Raw genomic sequence first — 25,188 nt, 5'->3', positions numbered from 1 at the left:
TAAAGTATGGTGTAAATAACAGAGAGCATTTTTCGTTTCCAGAACGGTCAAAATGTGGAATCACTTGAGCAGCACATCTCGAAGCTGATCTCTCAAAATGAAGCCATCGTCGAGGTGGTGGAGGCGCCGCTACAGAAAAAGTACCACAAAATAACAGGAATCAGTCGCGGCATTTCAGTGAGTGGTTCAAGCACAGCTGCAACAACGAGTGCCTCCGTTTCAGCGAACTTCAATACCAGTGTCGGTGGTGCTGGTGGTGTACAGCATACGACTGTTAGTCCGGACAGTGCGCCTTCTCGCTTAGCAAATGCTCTGCTCCACAAGCGGCAAACCGAAGAGATGCAGCAATTGCAATTCCAGCAACAGCAACAACAGCTTCATCAACAACAGCAGCCGCACTTATTACATATTCAGCAGCAGCAACATCAACAGCATCAATACATAAATTACGTGCATCAGCAGCAGGCACAGTCAAATGTGATAAATTTAACCAGTAAACCGGTAGTAACGCCCAAGTCGCTGGTTGCCTTACAGCAACAGCAATTGGTTCCGGCACCCGGGTCAATGATTGCCCTGGGTGGCATTCCTCCAGTGATGGGAAGTCATCTACAGCAATCTCACCGTCTATCGAATGGGCCAGAAAGCGTTGTTGTGCCAAGCGGTAGTAATAGTTCCTCAATGGGAGACGGAGCAATTCATTTTCTACCGTTGAATCTTACCAAAGCAAACACAGCTGAATCTGTGCAGGTCATCGCTAGAGCTTCGATTCCAACACCTACTCCCGCTATTACTTCGTCTTTGCTAGTAGCAGTCCCGGCACCTACACCAACGGAAGAATCGCAAGAAGGGATCCAACAACAACATCCCTTGCCTCCATACCGAAAACGCACACGTGAGCCATCACCAGTCGGGGTTGTTGCGAGCAGTTCTTCAACCTCTGCAGCACTGCTGCCGTTAACCACCGCTTGCAGTACTACCACGACTTCAATAGCCGCTGTAGGCACAGTTGCATCCCAACCACCCCATGTGCCACTGCACATTCAAGTATCCACAATACCATCTAATCAGATCACCTCAGCTGATCGACCACACCGACCGACACCTACACCAACTCCTCCATTAACCGTTGCTAACCATCCACAAAATCCGGAACGCTCCATCATCAAGGATCTACTGTTGAACTCACGTGGTTTCGGTGTAGTACAGAATCCCGATGGTGAGAATGGTGAAAATCTGTACACGTGCAAAATGTGCAACGTATCGTTCCGCGACGTGGATTCGCTTAAGTATCACATGATCTGTTACTGTCAGGGCAGCGGTAGTTCACTAAACAGTCCATCGGCTTCCTCTAGTGCACCGATCAGCCCCGTTGGCTCACCGTCGGCTGCAGCGGCATCCTACATTCGTTCGAGGTCCGTAAGCAGTTTGAAAAATCTAGCCCGTTCTTCGCTGAATCCACCGGCAGGACGCAATCCATCCTCATTATCGAAGCTTGCCAAATCACAGCTTACGCGACCGAAGGTGAAACCGGAAAATATTTCTCTTCCGACCGCTGCTGATTCACCGTCTTCGTCATCATCTTCATCGCAAACTGTCGTTAACGCATCAGGATCGAAAACATCCGGTGTTATCGACACGGTTCAAAATCCGTTGCCCTCTCCAGGACCATTGCTTGGTAACACACGGTTAGTGGAAAGTGGAAAGTCGCCGCGTAAGAGCAACTCTAATCCTGATTCGAATGAAGGATCTTCAAAGAGGGCACGGGTGGGTATGACTGAACCGCCCACATCCGAGGCGATTGCTTCCGGCTCTTGTGCCAGTAACAATCTACAGTTGTTTGGTGGTGAAGTGGAAGTAGTTGAACGCTCGCGGGAGGGGGAATTGAAGGCAACTGACATCGCAACGGGACCGATGAATGTACATCGTTATGGCTCGGGTGGAACGTACATGCAGTACAACAGCAGCGTGGATGTTGAGGACGACGAGTCTCATCAACGAGAGCTTCATTTCCGTCGTACACTACATTCCGGTGGAACGTTAATGGAGATTGCAAAACCCGCAGAATCGCCTCCAAACGTTCGTCCAAGATCAAACACGATCGTAACCGTTGCACCGAAACCGGTAGTAGCTCCCCCAACACACTTCCATTTTCCTCCAATCAATTCCATTACGGCGTACAATCCGCTAACGTTGCCAGCTGCTCCAGCTCCAGGCCAAGCATCCCAGATAGTGCACGGTGGTAAGCTGATTCCGTTCGTTCAAGGTATTCCCGGACCGAATACACTTTCCTCCGCCAGTCCACAGATGGATGTGATACCTCCAACACGAACTAGCCAAACTGGTACGAATACGCAATCACTTCTTACCATCGTTGTACCTGGAACTACCGGGCCAAGCGTCAATGCCACTGGTCTGAACATTGACGCTAGCTCGATGCCACACTATAAACCACACCAAATAGCTAGTTCTTCTTTGCTGGCTACAGTTGGGTCTCGAGGCCCTTATACTGTAGCACCTGGTGAACAAATGCCACCCGTGGTCGTGGAACCGTCCAAGAAAACGGTAACTCCCAAGAATGGGCTCAACCGGTCGGAAATTTGGTCACCGGCGAAACAGCAGTCACTCGATTTCAGCAGTCCTTCGCCTCCAGCCCCCAAGAAAAGCTTCAACTTCACTCGTATGGCAGATAATATAAGTCCCCGAAAGCGAGAAATGACGCTTGTTTCGAAACCGGACGAAGTGCGCCATTTCCACTTCGAAACAGTGATTGCCAAGTCGGATATTTTGATTAAACCACCACCCCCGCCTCCACCACCGGCCGTGTCGGCTTCTCAAGATACAAATTTGTCCTCGGCGCAAGATAATTTAGCAGCTCCACCTTCAAAACCGAATCGATTTCTGCGACCCAATACGCTGCCACTAAAGCCAGGGACGTTCACGCCGAAACGCCATCACGGTATTACACCTACAAACAACACGATGCCACTGATCTCTCCCGAAACACCGCGTCCATCAAAGAGTTGTCGTGAGCTTTACTTTAACGGGCACGCGTACACGAACATCGGATTGAAATCGAGTACGAAACCGTTTTACTGTACTGTCAATAAGACTCAGCCATTCTATTGCCAGACGTCGAAGCAACTCTCCATGTACAGCAATTGGCAGGTGCATCCGGAGAATGATCCACATCCACTTGGGCTAAAGCAAGTTACTGTACTGTCACTGTATGACTCAAACCAACATCGTGATCGACGGTACGCCATTGCCGGCTCTAAGACAATCCCTCTGACTGTCGTCAACAGTAGTAGTAGTACCGGTAGTGGAAGATATAGGGAAGAATCCACCTCCTCCGCGTCTCCGTCATCGTCGTCTTGCGAGTTCAAAGTTCGTGTTAGTCCGGTTGAGGTGAAATCAAACGTACCCTGTCCACCGGCCTATGTGCTGGCATCGCTAGCATCGCAACAACCGACCAACTCTATGCCTCCTACGACGGTGTCTAGCATCGGTACTTTCGATCATCAGCGCCGCTCTCTGTCGCCGTACAGTGAAAAGTCGAAACAGTCGGAATTCCTCATCGGTGGTGATACTGCCGGAATGGGAGGATCACTGTCCCGGCATCCGTCACGCAGTGCTTCAGCAGAGAGAGCGCTCTCCGGAGGTTTCGAGAGCACCGAAGAGTACACGTACGTGCGAGGACGAGGTCGTGGAAAGTACGTATGCAACGAATGTGGTATACGGTGCAAGAAACCTTCGATGCTAAAGAAGCATATCCGCACGCATACTGACGTTCGACCGTACTCGTGCCAGTACTGCAGCTTCCAGTAAGTAGAAGCAATAATCCACAGCCAATCTGGTATTTCGTTTGATTCAGTCTAACATATCTCTTTTATTTGCTAGCTTTAAAACGAAAGGAAACTTGACGAAACACATGAAGTCGAAGAGCCACTTTAAGAAGTGTAAGGAATTGGGACTGAATCCGGTACCGGTGCATGTGGACGATGATGGCGTTGATATCGACATCGAAGGAGACCAACAGTCGATTTCAAGCGAGCGAACTTCAACAATCCCGGGCGACTCGGATACAGCTACTGACACCGATGGTGATGACACTGATGACAGTGGTATGTATCTTTAAAAGGTCTCCAAAAACTTGCCCTCCCTGAACGTTATCATTTCTAACGGTGTTGTTTTCGTTTTCTCAGAAGAACTTAAAAGTCGTTTACCGGAGCACGAGGCTGCCGAAGGATTATTATCCCTTTCGATGACGCGTCCAACGTCGGCATGCAGCAGCACAGGGCAGCAACATGGGGCACCGGGTAGTGGCGGAGAGCCGGAAGCTGCCGCTGAATACATAACGCAACATATAAATTCTTATCTCACACCGGAACAACAACAGAGGCATGGTTACAACACTACTAGTTCTCCAAAACTTCATCCCCAATCACCATCGAGTACAACGAAGACAGATCCACCGAGGCGCATCATAACCTACGGTGGTGGACCAAAGTTGGAGTTTAACCTGCTGAAACACGAGCAATACTATTCCGATCCGAATGTAGGCAAACGACGTCGTGACGGTGACCGGCCGTTTCCATCGGCCAGCGATGAAGCGGCGGCACAAGCCGGAGATGCGGATGATGAGGACGACACAGCGCGACCAATTGATCTGACTAAGAAAACGCGCCCACAGTCGGTGCAACCAAACGTTTCGGTACAACACGGTCCGTATGACCGTGCACCTCAGCAACCACTCGCCATGGTGACGCCGTTACAATCGCAGTCAACTCCAAACAGTTGGCATCATCCACCGGCGCATGTTCGGTACGATCGTGAACAGCTACTGCAATCACATCACGAGAGCAACTTACATCATCTACATCAACAGCACCAGCAGGTAATTGTACGTGTATCGGATGTGCTGGCTCCGATAACCGGTGCGGCTAACTTGCTAACGACACTTGTCTCAAACACGGACAAAATTCCGCTAGTGACCGGTCCGTTCGAACCGACCGGCGGCGCTACACCCGGTGGTGCTGGTGTTGATGAAAATGCATACTTCCACGAATACCTGAAGGAGCGCGCTCTACAGGACACGCGAATCAAGCAAAGTCAGATGAAACCCAACACCAGCAGCAGCATTGCGATGAGAGAGAGTCAGATTCCGGATCCGCTTTGTAATCCTGTTGTTCGCGAAGTTGTATCGCAGCGTCGCGAAGAAGAACCGTACAGTGTTGCTTCACGCGTGGCAGTTCCAATCATAGCCGCTAAGGCAATACCTCCGCCAGCAGTTATTCCACCACCGAGCTTGGGAGCTACCATGCCACCCACTTGCCCCACGACAATACCAACTAATGCATCCTGCAACACTACCTGTGCAACAGCCACTGCAATAGCAACAACATCTACCGAACGTGTTTATCGAATCTTTAGCGGAAAGAACGAACGACACCGGTCTTCACCTCAAGCAGTGGAACCCGTCGTAAAACGCGAGTCGAAAAGTCCTTCTGTAGGAGTGGAACTGGAGAAAGACAAATCAGTTAACGAAATTGTTCCGATCAGCGCGCCCTCTAAGATGGGTTCTGTGCGAATAGTGAGCAACGATTGTCCGCTGGTATCGGAAAACGCGTCACCAATGGACACGCTGGCCGAAATTGCCGCAGGATCACTGAAGCTCGATGTGTCTCGCGCACAACCGGTTGTCGAATCGGAAGCTGTGGTAACTTCCCGTCCTCGATGCAACAGTACGAATTCTTCCCACGCGGCGAAAGCAGTCGTTTCTTCCGTGCCGGAAAGCGCCAAATCGTTGGCCTCTGAGTACCTTAAGCTGGCACAAGCGGTAACGAACGTTCGCAAGCGTACGGAAAGCGAGAGTGCATTGGGAACACTCGGACCTGCTGCCGTATCAACTGAGCCAGAGATACTTGTGGGAGGATCGGAAGGGTCTGCGGCCCAGGTACCCGCTGTAGTTTCGTCGACCTCTCAACAACAGCAGTCCTCTTCGGGCGGAAATCTTCTGGCTCCGGTTGCATCCGCTGTAGCGGCACCACAAGCTGGCTCAGAGGTCGGTACTGCTGGCAACATTGTGGCTCCTGCTCGAAAAGTAGTCGTGGTTGGTGAGGAAGGCTTCAAAACGACCGGTGTACGTGGGAACGCGGCTGAGTTTGTCGGTACACCCCCGAGTGCCTTCACGTCAATGCACCAGGAAGACGGAGGACGGCCAGTTTGTGAGGTGTGCAACAAAAAGTTCCACAAACAGTCGCAGCTCAGCATTCACATGAACATACATTACATGGAGCGAAAGTATCGGTGTGAACCGTGTGGTACCAGTTTTCGATCACAAGGGCTCTACCTAAAGCACGAACGCTCGGCAACGCACCGTAACAAAGTCTCGATGACGACGACGTTTGGTGTAGCGACGGACAGCAATCCCCGTCCGTTCTATTGCCGTGACTGTGAGGTAGGCTTCCGTATTCACGGCCATCTGGCGAAACATTTGCGCTCCAAGATGCACGTTCTAAAGCTGGAGTGTCTGGGGAAGCTGCCGTTTGGAACATACACCGAGATTGAACGATCCGGTACAAATCTCACCGAGATCGATACGTCAGATTGTGAGAATTCGCTGTCCAGCTTAAAGCGGCTTGCAACGCGCCTCAATGTCAAAGATCCTGCAAAAGTACTGCCTGGTGGAGGCAACGGTACCCACAGTAGTAGTAGCAGCAGCAGCAGTAGCAGCAGTTCTTCTAGTAGTAGTGGCGGTGCCGGCACTGCCGGTGGAACTAGTGGCAACGAAACCGATAGCTGCGAGGACAACGAAGAGGACGCTTCCCAACCGCCGATAATAGTGAATGGGATAAATGCTGAAGTTGATCGCGATGAAGATCAACAGCGGAACATTAATAACAACGTGAAGCGAAAATCTGATGATGCAACGGGTTCGGATGATACCGAAGCAAAGCGTGCCCGGTATGTGGCCGAATTGGAAGGAACTTCAGTGAATCCTAACCAATCCGCACCACCTGCAGCTTCGAAACATTGCCTATCGGTAGAAGGGGCTGCGAGCAGCAACTGCTAATACATCCATTATCCAAGAAGGCGATGAATAGCAGTTAATATTACTACTAATACCCGCACCACCAGCACGACAAGATGATGTTTGGTGATGGTGAACCGTGATGGAGTTTTAGTTCGATTAGCGTAGCGTTGTGCCAAGCAAGCCATGAAGTGGATTTTATTTGCTAATTTACAATAATTTAACGTTCTTTATCGGATCGGACACCTTGATTTGATCAACCCGTTGTCGAATAGATTTAAAGAAGTATAACAATAACAGAATAATACTACCACAGCCAAACAAAGATCGGTTCCAAAAGAGAACGAGGTGTGATAGAAGATATACCGTTAGTAGTACGTACGTGCGTTCCATGTTCCGAGAGGATGGGACAGTGCGTGTCGTAAGCTCATTGCATAAGAAACATTCAAGCAAACATACGTAGAAGAAAGAACCAATATCGTACTCAAACGATACAGTGAATTGAATCTAGCGTCGCTGTTCAGGGCCTGGTTTGGATGTTGAGGAAGTCCGCAGCGTGAGTGGTCCATGCCGAATGAAAAATGAAGATAAAGTGAAGCATATCGTTTCTAGGATTGGTTAAGGTAGAATTGAAAGCGGAACTCTTTTCGGTGTAGTACGAGAGAGGGAGATAATAGAGTACCGGTTAATGAGCGTCCGTTTTTAACTTATGAACCTAAACGAACCTGACAAAAGAGTATTCACGTGTAGGACAGAAAAGCTGTGAAGAGCTCACAAATCACCACAGAAATTGCAGACCAAGACGTATATTTTCTTGAATCATTTGATCACACGAATAGCCATAGAGCATTATTGAGGTTCTGGATGACTGTTCCCGTAAATGAAGCGATAACCAGTACTATATACGCATATAACAACGTCTACGTATTACCTAAACTTTATACACAAATTGTATGTATCAATTATATACATCTATTTTTATATGGGCATACTGTTTTTTGCGTGCCGCTCACTCACGCTGTGATGAGCGATTTTAATTTTTGTACTACCGGTTGATGAAGACCAAACTTACGACAGTTTGCTTGTAGTTTTGTAGTTCCCTTTTCACACGCCGTCAAGCGTGAGGAAAACACATCCATCACCACCACCAACAATTTCAGGCCAATCCACCGGGTGGACACGTCTCGTATTGCATATCAAACCATTGAATGACCAGGCAACAAAACAACAAAGAAAATACAAACGATCAGCTGTTATATTTTACGCGCGCTTTTCCGTTTAGAGTGCCGGCAATTACGGGAGCTTCTTCCAATTCTTCGTCTTATTTGTCTTCCACGCACGTTGTGCAATTCATGGTTACTTGTTTGTTTACCCTCGTTTTTTGACAGGAAAAGCGAAGGATACTGAGATGTTTGAATTGGATTTCCCTTTCCTTTAGAGCTGTGCGCTTTCAAGTGCCCGGTGCTGTGCTGTGCTGTTGGGTTTAATCTAGTTGGTCGTCTGCTTCTTGGGTATATCGGGATTATTGCTACACACGCCATATTAATGCTAAACGTAATATCAAACCTGTTTCATTAGTTAAGCGATAAGCAAATAGTGTAACGCAACCCCAGTCTAGAGCAATCTAGGAATGCGAAATGCTAGAAAACAAGCGATAAACGTATAACAAAAACGTGTCAAACTGTGGAAATGAATGGAACAAAATGATATATATATATAGGGGATAAGAACAAGATAGACTAAGAAGAGGATGTACTAATTGATTTTTACATACAAACTCACACACGCGCGTAGCATGATGATAACATACGTACAGTCATATACATGGTAGTTTAAGGACGAAAAGAATCAATAATGCTGGAACAGACAAAAGCGAGCCGACAGATAGATTGATTCCGAGTGCAGCAAACATTACTTTGTATCTTCCTAGCAGAGCGTATAGTACATGTATCGCAAATCAGATGCCAGTTTAACAACCACTCTACAGAAAAACAAACAGACAAACCACCTGAGAGATAACACACCGAGAGAAGATGAATGGATTGATTTAAAATATATGCAACATGAAGCGAATTGGGTCCTGTCGCGGGTTGGGAAAACTGCTAAACACAACCTCGTAAGCAAAACATATATACACCGCCTATTTATGATAAACATACACACAGGCGTGCGTAACATGAGGTAACATTATATACATATATATATTTTGTAAAGAAAAACACAAGTGGTGTAACGATTTAAACATCCTATCAGCTAAACCCCCTTTCTATTGTGTAAGTCGATTTAAATGATATATACAACAAAACACTCGCTGTGGAAAGAACATAAAGAGAATATACGAAACGGAAGGAAATCGTTGTTGCTTTGCGTTGTTCTAGAGAAATTGAGAAACGAAGAAATAAAATCACATGGTAAATCACAGGAATCTTGCGTTTTCAGATTTGCACCACCAAGAGAGCATCCAAAACAGGAGATAACTTAATTTCCCCTCCAGCGTGCACACAGCTGATCCGTTCGCGCTTGTATCATGGAGCGTCATTCGAAATCCCATACAAACAAGCCGTTTTCAGATTTGCACCACCAAGAGAGCATCCAAAACAGGAGATAACATCAATTCCCCTCCAGCGTGCACACAGCTGATCCGTTCGCGCATTTTATTATTGAGCGTCATACGAAATCCCTTACAAACAAGCCGTTCTCAGATTTGCTCCACCAAGAGAGCATCCAAAATAGGAGATAACATCATTTCCCCTCCAGCGTGCACACAGCTGATCCGTTCGCGCTTGTATCATGGAGCGTCATTCGAAATCCCATACAAACAAGCCGTTTTCAGATTTGCACCACCAAGAGAGCATACAAAACAGGAGATAACATCAATTCCCCTCCAGCGTGCACACAGCTGATCCGTTTGCGCATTTTATTATTGAGCGTCATACGAAATCCCTTACAAACAAGCCGTTCTCAGATTTGCTCCACCAAGAGAGCATCCAAAATAGGAGATAACATCATTTCCCCTCCAGCGTGCACACAGCTGATCCGTTCGCGCATTTTATTATTGAGCGTCATACGAAATCCCATAAAAACAAGCCGTTTTCAGATTTGCACCACCAAGAGAGCATCCAAAACAGGAGATAACATCAATTCCCCTCCAGCGTGCACACAGCTGTTCTGCTCTCGCAGTATCACACATTCAACTTTCTTTTTTGTCAGGTGTGTCAAACACAGTGATAGATTGGAAATATTTTATTATTTTATTTTATTTATTAAATTGCCAAACATTGAGAAGGGCCATGGAGAACAGGTGGGTCGATGTTATGTTCTTTCGCGGAAAATACTTACTTGCATCAATTTATAGCTTTACGGCGCTCAGAAAACAAGCTTACAATGCTGTCATCATGTCTTAACTCGGATGTTTTGAATTTCTTCAATTGAAGTTGGTATTCGATTTTGAACGATGATCGTAGTTTGACACCTCTGACTCTAACGATAAGATAAGAGCAGCTTGCCTGGGAGATACACAGCTCTCTTTCCCACTTTCGATCTCCGGCTGGTGTTGTTAGCCCGAGTCATTTCTGGTTTTACGATCGAAAGTGGTGTTGTGTATCGGTGTCCCTGCTACGAAAACTTCTCGATGGCCTCTCAAATACCACGAGTCGATATTGTTTTCCTGGCGTACAGCCCGGTTGCCGGGAAGGCCCCGTCGGTTACGCTGGATAGCATTTGCACGGTTAGTTTGTACGAGTTGCAGCGACATCTTCAGACGAAGCGTGCTGAACGGAACAGTATGGGTGTGGCGGCGTACAAACACTACAAATGGGTAAACAAAATTAGGAACTTAAACCCTTTTGAAAGTTAGGAACGCAAGTGCTAACGTTATCCGATTCCCTTCGTTTCGCAGTACAATGCGGTGCTGGCAGAGGAGCTACGAACGATCGGCAAAGGACAATCGCGTCCTTTGCTGCAGGCTTTCCATTGGTACATCGAAACCTCCAACAGAGATGCGTTCCGAATCGAGGATCAGCATTACGATGCCGTATCGCTAATAGTGACGGCTGAGGTTGAACACTGGTATTGTGCTCGCCCTGGCCCCAGTGTCCAGGGTAGTCGGGCACGGATACCGTTCGGTGAACAATCGAACATTACGATCGCACCACTAACGCCGAAAGTTGTCTCCAGTCAGCAGCTGCTACGCCGACACCGATCGACAACTCTCGAAAGAATTAGAGAGGAATGTTAAAGCATCTCCCCGTTCTCATTGTGCTAGTTGTGTTGTGTTTTTGTTACCTTGTGGCCCTCATTTATCAAATTGGGCAAGAACATTGTGTACGTACTATCACCTCCTTTACCACCCTAGCTCCTACAGCCTATCAGATCTCACAACAATAAATCTTTTTATTATATCTCAATTATACACGTACGTCTCATAATAAACCGCTGTTGCTAGCAGTACATTAACATTAGGTTTTTGCCTTTTTAACTGTGTTTGTGTGGCGGGTTTATGTGGGGGATCATTGGGCGTTTGTTGTTTGTGATCAGAACTATTGGTTACGAGTTTATCTAGCTTCTGTCTAGACTACCATCACCTCATCACACTTCACCGCTCGATTTACTTTGAGTTGAGCGAAAGGGGAGAGATGATCTGCACTGCACATATCCACAGAACAATAATGCACTATTGCCGGATATTTTCACTGGCCGGTTTTTTGGTATCAGATAGTCTTTCAAACAGTGACTTTTACAATCTTCTATACTGCGGTGTTGAAAACCATTTTGTAATAATACTTTTCACTAGCACAGGAACGAAAACAACACATGAAAGATGGAAGCACGAAACAAAAACGAATAACAAGATAAATGATAAATAGTACTTAAACAAACCGGTTCACAAAAAAGAAGGACCGGGACATATTCCCGCAATATGGCCCCATGTTTCGCTCATTTGTTACGAACTCGATTGTAACAACTAATTTTAAAGCTTCCGAAAGCACAACGAAAGATTGTTCGACTACTCGTCGGATGTTCCAAATGGCTCGAGCAGAACCTGCAGAGGTAATGTTTTCCTTCTTTTGGGGGAGGGTGTGGGAGGAAAAAGGATCTTTGGGGAATTTCCGGAGAAGTTCCTGGGTTTTCACTTAGGCGCACGGTGAATCGGTCGACATTTCTTCCTCGACCGTGATGTACATGCCTTCCTCCTCATAGGTGGAGTCGTGTTTCGCCAGAATTCTTAGAAGCGGACGCAACTTCAGCCACCATTGGTGCTTCGGGATGCGCTGCCTGAAACGGAATGGTGCAGTTTGAAATTAATAGAGACCACCTTCCACTTGGCTTAAGGAGACTAGGTTTATACTTACAAAAAGTTTGTTTCACCGATCAGCTCCTTCAGTGGGGTAAATTTGTACTGACGACGCACGAGCCCAAGCAGACAGGCCGTTTCAGCGGACGTGGCGTTAATCGAACCGTCCGGCTGCGTATTGGCTTTGAGCTGCTCCACCAGCCACTCAACGCACTTGGCCGCCATCTTGGTGCCCATATTACGATCGAAGGGAGTCGGCGAACCACCCTGCTGCATGTGGCCGAGAACGTTCATGCGCGTGGAGAACAAACCCTTGCCTTCCTCTGAGTACAACCGATGGATGAACTCGGTGTTGTAGTTTTCGGACGCTTTTTCATTGCGCAGAATGAGACCACGCTGGACACCGTCGCTCATCTTCGATGCCATATGATACACGTCTTGCTGCAGATCCTTGATCGTAAATTTCTCCTCGTAGATGTAGGCCGCATCGGCACCACCGGCCAATCCTGCCAACGTGGCCAAATATCCGCAGTATCCACCCATCGTCTCGATGACAAACACGCGCCGCTTCGTACCTTGCGCCGACTGGCGGATGCGATCGCAGATCTCCGTGATCTCGTTCAGCCCGGTGTCGGCACCGAGCGAAAACTCTGTGCCGGGCATGTTGTTCGAGATGGTGGACGGAATGACGACGATCGGGATGCAGAACTCCTTGTACTTTGAGCGCTGATCCGTAATTTGGCCGGCAGCATGGTACGCCTCGAACCCGCCCACGATTAGCAGTGCCTGGATGCCAAACTCCTTGAGCCGTGCGGCAATCTCCTTAAACTGGCCCTCCGGCAGAGTGCGCTTCGTGCCGAGGAAGGCACCACCCTGTCCCACCCATCCAGTCACATCGGACCATTCCATCTTCTTGATGTGACCCGCCACCAGACCCTCAATGCCATCGTGAATGCCCATCACCGTATCGCCACGGTAGATGCAGTTGCGGACAAACGAGCGTACCGCCGCATTCATGCCACAGGCCGGTGCACCGATATGCATTACCGCCATCGTATAGCCACCCACACCACGGCCCTGCTCATCGAAAGCACTCTTCGGTGGCTTCAGGCGCGTCAGCATCTTGTATGTCTCGAGGTTGCGTGCGAACGAACGACCACGCAGTTGCACTGCCAGCTCCCAGTTCTTATCCTCCATTGCTTTCGCCACCGCCTTCGTACGCTCGACGCATTCCATCAGTGGGACACGCACGGCCTGGTTACCGTCCAGCGATACAACGCACGGTTCCGTCTTGTCGTCCGCTTCCATCAGTGCCAGTACCGCTTCCGCACCCATCCGGCAACCCTACAAAGCGAACGGAAGTAGTTTAGTGTTTATGTTGCCGAAAGGACATGAAATGAGTTACTTACCAGCACACGATCGAACGCACTCGGATTGCCACCACGCTGCACATGACCCAGCACGGTAATGCGCGTGTCTTGCTGCAGTCGATCAACGACCACCTGCTTCACCTTCTCCGCCGTAATCGGATTGCCGTCCCGATCGATTGCGCCCTCCGACACGATGATGATGTTCAAACGCTGCCCAGCAGAACGCTCCTGTTGTCGTGGTATGATGAGTGTGTGTGTTGTATAGAATTACAATATATCATTAAACGATCTCGATTGTGGTATCGTCGCTAAATTAATAAACGGTGAGTGTGGAAGAAGTGATGAAATGTAGGTATGATGTGACTCTGATATAGGAATGTGGATGAAGGGGTTAGCAAGAAAGGTAGAAACGGGAAATACATGCCCAAATGAAGGCAAAAATTCACACAAAAAGAAAAGAATCTTTCAGTGACGGATGTGATGGGAGGATCGGATAAGGTTGGATTTTGCAGTAAATTCTTCGCTATCTGAATAACCAAATCATTTTTGGATCCAATCACTGATCGAAGATCGTCAATTATGCTAGTAAAAGTAAGGAATAAAGCACATCATAGCAACACACAAATAGCTGGCACAGTACTAAACTAAGCATTGGCAGAACAATGGTGCAACCAAAGAAAGATTTTAAGATAGAAGGCAGATTTTATAATTCCTTAAGGATTCTATAGAAAAAATTATGCATCATTGCTTGAGACGGACAATAGACTTCTTCAAGATCACGAATAATTTGGAGTAATGCTTACTGCATCTTCTAAACATCAATTGAACCAAAACACAACCAAATTAAAGCTCTTACAAATAAGAAGTCTATCATCATTACAAAGCGAAACATAAGCTGGCTTAATACACCACAGTAAGAAAACACATTGCTAACGAGCATGCGAACCTTCAATGAGAAAATAATAACGTGAACTTGATGATGCGTCTACGCTTTTGTAGTTGTTCTGCAGTGATAACGGACTTACAGAAGAATGATTTAGGACAAATACAGGATTTAAATTGTATAGCTTCTCTCTTATTACGTGCTACATTCGCTAGGAGAGTCTCATGAAATTTTAAAAGCAAAAAATAACTATAAAATAAATAATAACGATTCTAGCTTCGTGTACTTCGTCCCGTCCCATTCCAGCAGTACCGTCTATTCGTGAATGAGAAAGATAGCTTTCGCATATAAAACCGCATTTTAAATCCTTTCAAACGTTAGTAGACCAGGGACTGGGATTGGGTTTGGAAAGGGAAAAAGGGTTTCCGTTTGGAGGTAAGTTTACACATCAGATATCAGGTATTAGTTCTCATCGATGAGCGGATTTTGTTCAATCCCCTGAGGAAGGTTTCGGAGGCGAGGAGAGAGTCTCTGGGGGAGAAGAGACGATAATAGTAGTAGTAGTGGTTGTTTTTTGCGTACCTGCAGGATCTTCTTACATAGCTTTTCTGGCCAATTATGGACAACGGGATCTTCCGGTATGAACACAAAGTCCGCCTCGCTAGCTAAAGCAGCCATTATGGCCAGGTAACTACAATGCACACAATAATAATGACGGTAGTAGTGATCAAGATGAAGAGAAATACGTTACATGTATGGTTTTGGTAACGATCGGAATTAAAGGGAAAGAAATGTGTACTACATTTAGTTAGATATGTGACCCTTCAATCACTTTTTTTGGGGAAAATTTCGAACAGGCGATCTACATATGTGTCTAAACCTGGGGAAAATTAGTTCAGATCAGATTCGATTCCACGATTTCGCCTGTCGCCTGTTTAGCTCGTTCCGATCGACTCCATCAAGAATTTGAACACGCTCGCTGTTAAGTTAACAAAAACAACGTAAGGAACAACACACGCCAATCTGTTTTTAAACATGACTTCGATACCCTTTTTCTTCTTACATTTGTAAATCCGATGCGTTGTACGGGATAGTTTGGGTGTGCTTATATTATATTTTAGTCAACAGATATTTTCATATCGTTTTGTCCAATCGACCAATCAGTTCTAGTGTACGGATGGATGGGTATTGAAGATATAATCTTGATACGTGAACACTATTGAATGAACGTTCTTAATGTGACTGAATTCTAGAATGCTTCAATAGAAAGTTGGTTAAGTGATATGAAAACGACAAAATTACAAAGAAAACACAGCAATGTACAATGTTGAACAGCGCGTAGAGTGTGGGTAATGAAAAATGTTCATGCATTTGCACAACCGAACAACCAGTTCAGAGTTTCGATGAGTTCCGCCAATCTGTATGATCACCACGCGGTCATGATCGTGTGAGGTTCGTGCAATGAATGATCTTTGGAACTAGCTGTGGCAATCCTGAACAGCGCGTAAAACATCGAAGCAGTTGTTTTGTTTTCTTTAAGCGATAATTTAGAATTTGGAGCATAATTGTGAATGGGGAAATGATGTACGCTTCCGTTTGCTGTCCCCAGTTTGCTTGCCTGTGTCAATTGTTTGCAGAGACGTTCCGGCCAATCGGGTTTCGGTGGATCTTCGGGAATGAAAATGTAGTCGGCCTCGACGCACAGACCGGCCACTACCGCCAGATAGCTGTGAAGAACATGAATAATGCATACGATATGGAGTGGAGCAATTTTGGTGAATGGCGCGCTTATCTTATCGCTGATGGTGAACTTTCGCTTTCTTTGCAGTGTACGGGAGTTGATTTATTGCCCTACGCAACATTGATGGATTTAAAACGTAATCGAAAGACCAATTAAATGTAAGATGGTGTATCATTAGCAGATATGTGTTTGTGGTTCCTGGTGGAAAACGAATCGTTATCGAAAACATAAAAACAAATCAAGAAGAAAAAGGACAAAGAACAATAAAGATTGACAGTCTTCTTCGGTTGTCTTAATCATCACCTACAAGTCAACTGGAAGAATGTTAAGGATCATACTCTGCATGCACATATTGGAGGGAAACAGTTCAGGACACACGCCATTCGGGGGAATATCTCGCAGTTAATATGGAAGACATTTCAATGAGCACAACGGAAGAGACAGCAACACCGATAACAAGAGACGGATCCATTCTGGACAAGATAACAGGGAAACAAACTCGAATGGGTGCATTTAGTGACAAGTGATCATTAGTTTCAATTATAGCGTGCGAGGATCGTTCTACTTCATTCCGTAAGAGAAGAATGAAGGAATTGTATTGAGATAAACCGCTGGAGAATGATTCATTCCCGTGGCAGTTGCACCGTGAGTTTCAAGAACTCGCCAACAATGAAGTGGTTCCGATTTCAGCTTTGGGTAGCAATAGAATGTGAGTACTACAAGAATGCAAGAATGAAGGGTGTCCAGGAAGGAGCTGCACAACCAACTGCAGTGTTGGCTGCGAGACTGGAAGGGTGTGGAAGCGCTTGCCTGTTCGAGTTTATCGCAGATTTTGGTCTCCCAGTCGCGTGGCGGCGGAGACTCGGGAATGAAGACGTAGTCGGCCTCGGATATAACGCCGGCGACGACAGCCAGATAACTTTAGGGCAAAACGATATATTTCAAACGTTCGACAGATAACGAGTAACCGAATCGTCGACAAAAAACGGGGAGGAAATTTTTAAAAGAATAAACAATTAGCAGATCAGCGTGATTACTTTCGCCTGGAGGTAATACACCTTTGAAAAAGTGCAACTGTGCAATATCATTGGCCCACACTTACCCACAGTGACGTCCCATAACCTCCATGATGAAGGTACGTTGATGGGAGTAAGCCGTGCTGACGATCGCATCAATCGCTTCGATAATGCGATGCAGTGCCGAATCCGTACCGATCGTCATGTCGGTACCGCAGAAATCATTGTCGATCGATCCGACCATACCGGCGATGTGCAGGCTCTTATACTTGATGCGCTGGTCCTGCGTGATCCGATTGCTGGCCAGCAGCTCGTCCAGCAGGCTGCCCCACTCCTGCCGGAACAGGTTGGCACCGGTGAGCGAACCATCGCCACCGATCACGACCAGGTTGGTGATGCCGCGGGAAATGAGATTGTAGGCGGCCTGTAGACGACCGGCACGTTCGCGGAAGTCCTTGCAGCGGGCCGAACCGATTACGGTGCCACCCCGGTGGATAATGCTCGACACCGACGACCAGTTGGCCTCGACGATATTTTCCTCACCGTCCACCATGCCCTGGTAACCTTCGCGGATGAAGTAAACCTGTTGAAGGTGGAGGGTCAACATTAGTTAAGAGTTACGGCATATACAGTGGAAGTATGTCTCAGAATAAAGTGGAAATGGAATCATTTCCTTTAATTATGTTGATCATAGGAACACCAATCAACTACTAAATAGAGAAAACTGGCAGGAAACAATATTAATTTCATCATTACACATTCCAATTTGACAACATTAAGTTAAATTTTTCTACATTTTGATCGCTTCTGTTCTGATGTGTGCGTTGAAAAAAAAAACAATTTTAGTAATGGCTCTGGAACGTGAATGAAACGCAAAAACAAATCAACTTTCTGGCAAGTGCTTTAATGTGATACGAGCAACCTGGCGTCTCCATCCGTATTCATCGTATTGAAATCTCTCTTTTGAGATTTGTGCTTATAAATAGCACTCTTCATCACAAAACAAGAAAATCCATCCCAACTGGCTATACAAAACTCCGTTAGGCAATAAGTAATCCGGCCAGCTCTTGGTCACCCCACAATTGTTCCAAATTGAACGGTTTCACCTTTGGAATGACCTTGCTTCCTGTAGCATTGCCAACAAATACAACTTCTCAGTCAGTGGGTGTATTCTGCTGCTGATCCATTGAGTATCGGAGCATAAAAATATTATGACCGTCTGAAGGTCATTTGAGTTCTCTTCGATGCCAATGTGGGTCAATTGAACTGTTGGTTTGTTGGTCAGTATAGGTCGAGATGGGAATTGTCTGGAAAAACAACTCCGGACAGAAATTCCAAGATGTCCCCGCATCATCGCGATGTCCGCGAGACGAAAAGTAAACATTTTGTTGAAATGAAAGTGAAAACTAGACTCATAAAATGTCATAAAACACTCTTTCACTGCTTCACAGCTTATCGATAACAACCAGCGCCCTGCCATTAAATGAAAGCGACAGCCGGGCATCAAGCGGAAGACTTGCCAGTTCTCGGCATGCTGATAACATTGCTCTTACAACATCAACAAGCAGCAAATGTTGTCACTGCGAGATTAGCCGTCATGTTTTGGCACGGTCACGGTCAAACGATTGGCTTTCGCTCATTCATGATGCGACTGATGTTTGCGATATTTTAGGACGGATGTCGCGAACACATATCCTTGCCGGCAGGACACATTCCTATATGGACGAACTGCTAGTTCAATTGATAGCACTGAACTTTCAAACTTGACCACCGCACGGTGCCTTCTGCGCTTCTGTGCCTGATGACGATCATGCGTGTGGTTTAAAACGACCGACTACGACGGCAAGATATATTTAGCTGCTTGTGATGAGGCTATGGCGCTATCTTGCGCTCGAGCGATCTGAATTGACCTGTCGCGTACGTTTTCCTTCGATGAAAAGTGTAAGCATTGGTCAATGATGATGGCATGATAAACCGGTTCATAATGATTCCTTTGACTTACCTTGCATCCAACATAAATTCCCATGCGCACCACGGCACGGACGGCTGCATTCATGCCCTGAGAGTCACCACCGCTAGTGAAGACGGCGATGCCCTTGCCTTTGTGGGCTCCGAATTGAATAAACCGTTGTACCGGTTGGCTCGACATTCTGCTTCACGGGTATAGATCTTTTTTTCAAACGTGCACTACAAAACACACCTCTTCTACTGCTACACACGGCGCACACACCGACCGTGCCCGAAGAAGAAGGAAGAAAAAAGAGGAACAACTTTCATATTTAGTAATCACACCCACGCACACATACACCAACGCGCACACATGGTATTTAATCATTTCTATGGCAACAGTAGCACGAAGAAGAAACTTGCTTAGATTGCACAACCCAGCAAGCAGTAAAATGGTTGAGACTTTCATCATGGATTGAATTGGGATTATCACAACCACTTGGTTATTAAGCGCGGACAAAAAGGATCACCAACACAAGGATATTGCACAGTTTCGCAAAGTTATATCACAATGCACCGGTGTGCACCTCATGCTGCAATCCTTCTGCAGGTTGCTTGCTTTCGTTTCTACATTGTAATAATTTGCACCAATCTCAACGTAGCGCGGGAGTCACTTTTTTTTGTAGGAAAACTAATCAACCCAAGAGGCGCATCAAATTCGTCCTACCCGCACGGCTACAGGGCTCGAATTCCACCGCTCTACACTCACCGTTGAACTGCGAAATATACCACACACTGGGCCGGATCGGTGAACCGATTTGTGAGTTCTCGGTTGCGAGTTGTCCGCCTGGGTCTGTTGTGTGAAAAACGCAACTGCAAGAAGCGAACACAAACGGCAGCTCCTTTTTTTAGTAGCCTAGCTTCCCAAAGGTGATCGGTGACATTTCAAGGTGACTTTATAGGCAAATTCAATGTTTATGCAATTGCCGTGCGGCAGGTTGGCTCGAAGCACTGCTACTCACCACTACCATCAAACACGATTTGACAGCTCAGCGCAGCACAGTTTTCGTTGGGGCCTTCTTTCCAGGAATCATTTTCGCGCCATTCTGGAAAAAATGTTTGATAAAACCAAAGATATATGTCAACTTTGTTCCAAATATGCTAAAATAGATACACAAACGCACTTCAGATAATTATTTGAGAGGAATTGTAGTTCTCTAGTCGTTTTCGTTTGCTTTTAGCTGTCATCTGTCAATCGCACTTTATGGGACAGCCTGTACGCGCCAATTGACAGCTATCAGATGCCGGCATTCGAGGAAAACAAAAATACAAATGGTTGATTTTATTTTATCTTTTTAAACTTTTTTTGTGTTATTTAAGCTGCTTCATATTCGTTTTGATATTATTCGTGTTTCCCTTTTTCATCTATTGATCGTTGTTCAATATTATACATACGAAATTTCTTCACATGGAGGCTGTGTTTCATCATCATGTGATAATTATTTTAAAATTTTAATCTGTTGGAACGTGGGTTTCAGGATGTAAAGGAAAAAAATAACTGAACTCTCACACAAATTCTCAACGATCTGACGAAATTTCATCATCACCTGATGAATGGAACAATCTGTGAAAACCGGTTATAAAATTGCATGAGATATTCTTCTTCCATGCAACGTGCATCATGACACGTGCGGTTTGTCCAGAGAAGAAAAAACAAGTTCAAAAGTGGCGGTTATTGAACTTGTGATTCATTTCGCTCTCCTCGAGTAATGCTTTTACAAGCATGACGAAACATTAACACAAAGCGAATGAAATAGACGGGTGAAGAATGTGTGTTAATTTTCATGATTCAGCTCAATATTAATAATGAAGTCAACATAACTGTACAACCACACATCCCAAGGAATTTGAGGAATATACTCACGATAATATACTTTTCAAAGTTAGCGAATACAGAGATGCGATTTTGGCTAATACATTGAGTTGGTTTATCAGTCATTTGGAAATCAATAAACCAAGTTTTCCAAAGGAAATAGACCTCTACGGTGATGTCTACAAAAAATATTAATTGCGATAATATTCTGCTGCGAGGCTCGAATAAAAATGTTCTATAACAGCTACTACTACTTCTCAAAGCAAGGGATAGTCCTTAAATGTCTCTCCCTCGTGTTATGCTTATTTTATATATTTTTTTATTGTTTTCTCCATTTTCTTATCTTCCACATATGATACAACCAATATAGAGAATGTGAAACAGCGATAATACCGAAAAACGAAGATGAGTATATTCATGCACTGAGGCGCGCGCACGCTTGTTTGCTGCTGCGGCTGCTGCTGGTTTTGTTATCTTATTTGTTTGCTGTTTTATGTTCTGTTTGTCCAGTAAGCACCATACAAAGTTTGAATTACTTTGCTTACTTCCTTACCTCGTCGTCCTCGCTTTTTGTTTATGATCTTTCTCCATTGGTTTTTGCCTTACAAGGTCCAGCGCTCCCCAATGATTAGGATCGGATTTCTGCTTACCAAGCTCCTAATGTTTGTGTGTGGTTTAGTTTTGTTAAGCGGAATTTGAATTGCATAATTGCCTGACGCTGCCTTAACTGTGGAATACTAGCACGTGTGTGAGAGTTTGGGTTTTTACCTGCTTTAGAATTGTTTTGTCTCCCCTGTTCGGTTTAACCGTACCTGTTCAGCCATTTTGTAAGCATTCTCAAAACTTCCGGTCATCTTACACCTAAGTTCGAAAAGTTCTTTATCTCTACATCAATGGTTTGCACAAACCTGCTGAAAGGTTAATTCGTACTTTTCCAATTTCCTGTAAATTTAATAGCCTTAATTTGCTGCTCTGTGAGCCATAGGATTACAACAAGAACGGGTTTGTAGCTGTTGCTGCTGCCTTTACTGTGTTCTGTGTGTTTTTGAGTTTTTTTTTTGTTTGTCAATGTTTTAAGTCTGTGTTTGGATGTGCTCTGTTGTTTCTACAGTTCTATTAGTTTTTAAATCCATTTTTCATTGCTCTGTAAGCTGGTTTAACAATATAGAATGCATCTGAAAAAGTGTACTATTCTGCTTATGTCACTTACGTACGTGTTTGGAGTACTTCTTCGCGCTATCGCTGAGACACAGCAAAGGAACAAGAAAACCCAAAGATAACACCGTGAACAATTCTCAAAAACTTGGAAACTCTATCGATCACCATGTTTGTTTTAATAGTATTGTGTTAAAGATTCGTCACTATCAAAGAGCGCTCTGGCTTGCTACTTCTGGGTTCGGCACTATACCCCGACTGCAGACATTGGCTATTTTAATCAGGTTTTTGTTTGAGTAGAGAATATGTAGCAGTGGACGAAAAAAAGGAATGAAGGGTTTTCGAATGGGATAAGGACGAAGCAGTAGCTTCTACTGTAGTATTGGTAGTAGTATTCCTATCTACTAGGAAGGACTTCCTTCCGCATTGACTATCAAAAACGCGAAGAACCACTAGCTGTAGAAGTTGGATATCCATACAATAAATGATCCCAATTTCCAAAAGTTGTCCAATGTGCAGAGTACAGATTTCGGAGCAATATGAAGAATGAGAAATACGTTTTTTCGGTCTAACTTGGAACCACATTCGATGCATCCTAAAATTTAGAATGCAGAGGCTTTCGACGGTACACGAAGATGAAGATGAGAAGCCAAGCAGAAGGGAGACACAGTATCGGAATGTATTTTGTTCCGCGGGACATTGGTTCCAGTTGGCTGTTTCAGCTTAAAGTTGTTTTCTATTCCATGTTTTATCACGTTGCTACATGAAAGTGTCTATGGCTTTGTGTAGGGAAGTTACCTCTTGGGTAGGCGAGATAGGTCTCCCTCGTGACTGTGTAAGCTTTCACGTTTACTGCTCATGCTGTAGTTTGTATTGTTGGTTTTTTCCGGGCTTTGCTTTTCACAACCCTTTCACCAGTTATTCTCTGTATATGTGAGTACCCTTTTCCTTGCAAACTGGTGCCGTAGTTTCATTCACTATCAAGGGCTAAATGTCTCTGGTTTTATAGCAACACACAGTGCTGCAGTTTTCGCATCACGCTAGTAGCGACCAAAACTTGATCGTGCGAAGTTTACAACATAATTTCATAGCCCCATGTTGCTACATTTGTTATCGGACACAAACACATGTACAGAGGAAAGCTCCATTGTGTCCATTAGGGTTTTTGTTTTGACAACGTATTCCTTTTATTGTTTCACGAATAGAGCAAAAACAAAATATCCTTGTATCACGGAATCAACAAATAGTTTTGCTGATGTTTGCCTGTAGTAGTAGTAGTAGTAGTAGCATTAATAGTGTATTGTAGTAGTGTGGCACCGAGCGAACGAATTTTCTTCTGCAGGGAAAATTGGGTTGGCTTTGACTTTTCTTAATGCAGCTGGCTGGCAACACTCGCACACTAGGCTTTTCCGCTTTCTTTCAGTGTATGCGTGTACATGTTCGTGAGAGAGTGTGTGCACATTCATTTTGTATGTCGTGTGTGTAGTTGGGATGGTAAGGGTGTTTTCTACCCTCTCTCTGTTCGTGTGTATCCTCTCCTACATCGAGGGAAGCAGCAGCTCCCCAAGTTCTCCCTTTTCCTTTTGGTTTAGATTTGTAAAACTTCTCGATTTTTGTGACATGTTTGTTTTACTGCTCTTTTATTTGATTAAACGACGGCGACGACGACGACTTGTTTGATGTTGGTTTTACAAGAGTAATAATTTCCATTTGTTGTTCTGCTGTTCTTGAACATGATTCCTGTTTGCTTTTGCTTCTTTCTCTCTGTCTAATTCCTCGAGTTACAACACATACAAATCCTACTATCGCAGTAATAGTCCTCCTGGTTCGAATACCGCACAGGTGCGATGGTGGTCTTCGCGAACGATTCGAAGATGGCAAAGTTCACAATCCATTATTCCGGCCCCAATTTGGGACGTGATGGTGGGGGTGTGAGGGAGGAGGCTTTTCCTGCGCTATGCTTCGGGTTTGATGTTGCTGTATAATGATGTAAGACGACAGTTTTGCTTCATATTTTATATTAAACTAGGTTCTCCCTCCATGCTAATCCCAGGTAGCTCACTGAGCTGCTGCCACAAACGTTCAGCTCGCACAACAAACAAAAATGAAAAAAAAAACATCTACCTCCCATCAAAAATCATGCCTTGCAACCTTTATACGAGAAACAACATGTACCTTGGCCACATTCTTACAGTTTAAAAAGACTTAGCTATCTCCTTCATATCCCATTGCATTTTAACATATCTGTTTGGGTGCTCCTTCTTTCTTTGTTGAAAAAAGTATGGAACCAGATACTTTGTTCTGCGCATATACGAAAACACGAAACTTTAGCACGCCACATAATGATCATCATCTTTTCACCCGGCCACATCCTATCGTTTCTTTTAGTAGTGTGCATCGATAACGGAAAGGCAGAGCCTTTTCCCCAGACAAATTGTACCGGCGAGCTCCGTTTGGCCGCTTGTTGATTGTCTTTGTGTTGCGCTAACGGCTAGTACAGGACAACCTACACCTGGCCCAATAACTGGGAACACGCTCGCCGGTAAATTAAAATATACACACACACATAGGGACGACACACAACCAACTGTTCCTTCTACTGTGGCCAAAGATAGAAGATCCAAAAAGGAGGAACACGACCGACAACGAGTGTGTGCAATAAATACTGAAAGTGGTCAGTACTTTGGAAAACGAATATTGGGATTTGTGAAGGTTTGGGCATTATATGTGTTTGCTTTGAAAGTAGACATTTATAGAAGAGCTTGGTACAGATCAGATATCGGTCGGGAGTGGGGTTATCCATCGCGTTAAAATAGGGCAACAACGACACAAGTAATGAAAGGGCAGGCATCCAGACTGCTGTTTGCATATATTGCATTG

General features: G+C 45.2%; 3 protein-coding genes across 5 annotated transcripts in view; 2 read left to right on the top strand and 1 right to left on the bottom strand.

Moving 5' to 3' along the window:
• LOC128302160 (mucin-5AC) overlaps positions 1–8,019 on the top strand; it is a 39,136-nt gene extending 31,117 nt beyond the window's left edge. Inside the window, exons 6-8 of the mRNA XM_053038911.1 lie at positions 43–3,821; positions 3,898–4,121; positions 4,203–8,019. Coding sequence (XP_052894871.1) covers positions 43–3,821; positions 3,898–4,121; positions 4,203–7,072 — 6,873 coding nt within the window. The 3' untranslated portion in view covers positions 7,073–8,019. The remainder of the gene's footprint in view (positions 1–42; positions 3,822–3,897; positions 4,122–4,202) is intronic.
• A 2,561-nt stretch (positions 8,020–10,580) lies between these two features.
• Positions 10,581–11,406, top strand: LOC128300759 (uncharacterized). The gene is made up of 2 exons (XM_053036946.1): positions 10,581–10,847; positions 10,929–11,406. The coding sequence occupies exons 1-2, from the start codon at positions 10,662–10,664 to the stop codon at positions 11,265–11,267; spliced, it is 525 nt and encodes a 174-aa protein (XP_052892906.1). The 5' UTR covers positions 10,581–10,661; the 3' UTR covers positions 11,268–11,406.
• LOC128300758 (ATP-dependent 6-phosphofructokinase) lies at positions 11,402–20,197 on the bottom strand. Of its 3 annotated transcripts, none has more exons than XM_053036944.1 (7): positions 20,050–20,197; positions 19,336–19,544; positions 17,420–17,916; positions 16,195–16,303; positions 13,733–13,921; positions 12,382–13,667; positions 11,402–12,304 (listed from the first exon to the last, which is right to left on the bottom strand). In XM_053036944.1, exons 2-7 carry the CDS (start codon positions 19,480–19,482, stop codon positions 12,163–12,165), a joined length of 2,370 nt encoding a protein of 789 aa, XP_052892904.1. In that variant the 5' UTR covers positions 19,483–19,544; positions 20,050–20,197; the 3' UTR covers positions 11,402–12,162. The 3 variants fall into 3 exon arrangements, with proteins under 3 accessions (XP_052892904.1, XP_052892903.1, XP_052892905.1); XM_053036943.1 differs by lacking the exon at positions 16,195–16,303 and adding an exon at positions 15,159–15,267; XM_053036945.1 differs by lacking the exon at positions 16,195–16,303 and adding an exon at positions 15,159–15,267 and having other exon boundaries at positions 19,336–19,541.
• Between the last annotated feature and the right edge of the window lie 4,991 nt (positions 20,198–25,188).

The sequence above is a fragment of the Anopheles moucheti genome, chromosome 3, assembly GCF_943734755.1.
Source record: "Anopheles moucheti chromosome 3, idAnoMoucSN_F20_07, whole genome shotgun sequence".
NCBI lineage: Eukaryota > Metazoa > Arthropoda > Insecta > Diptera > Culicidae > Anopheles > Anopheles moucheti.
This window is presented reverse-complemented; position numbering and strand designations above follow the sequence as displayed.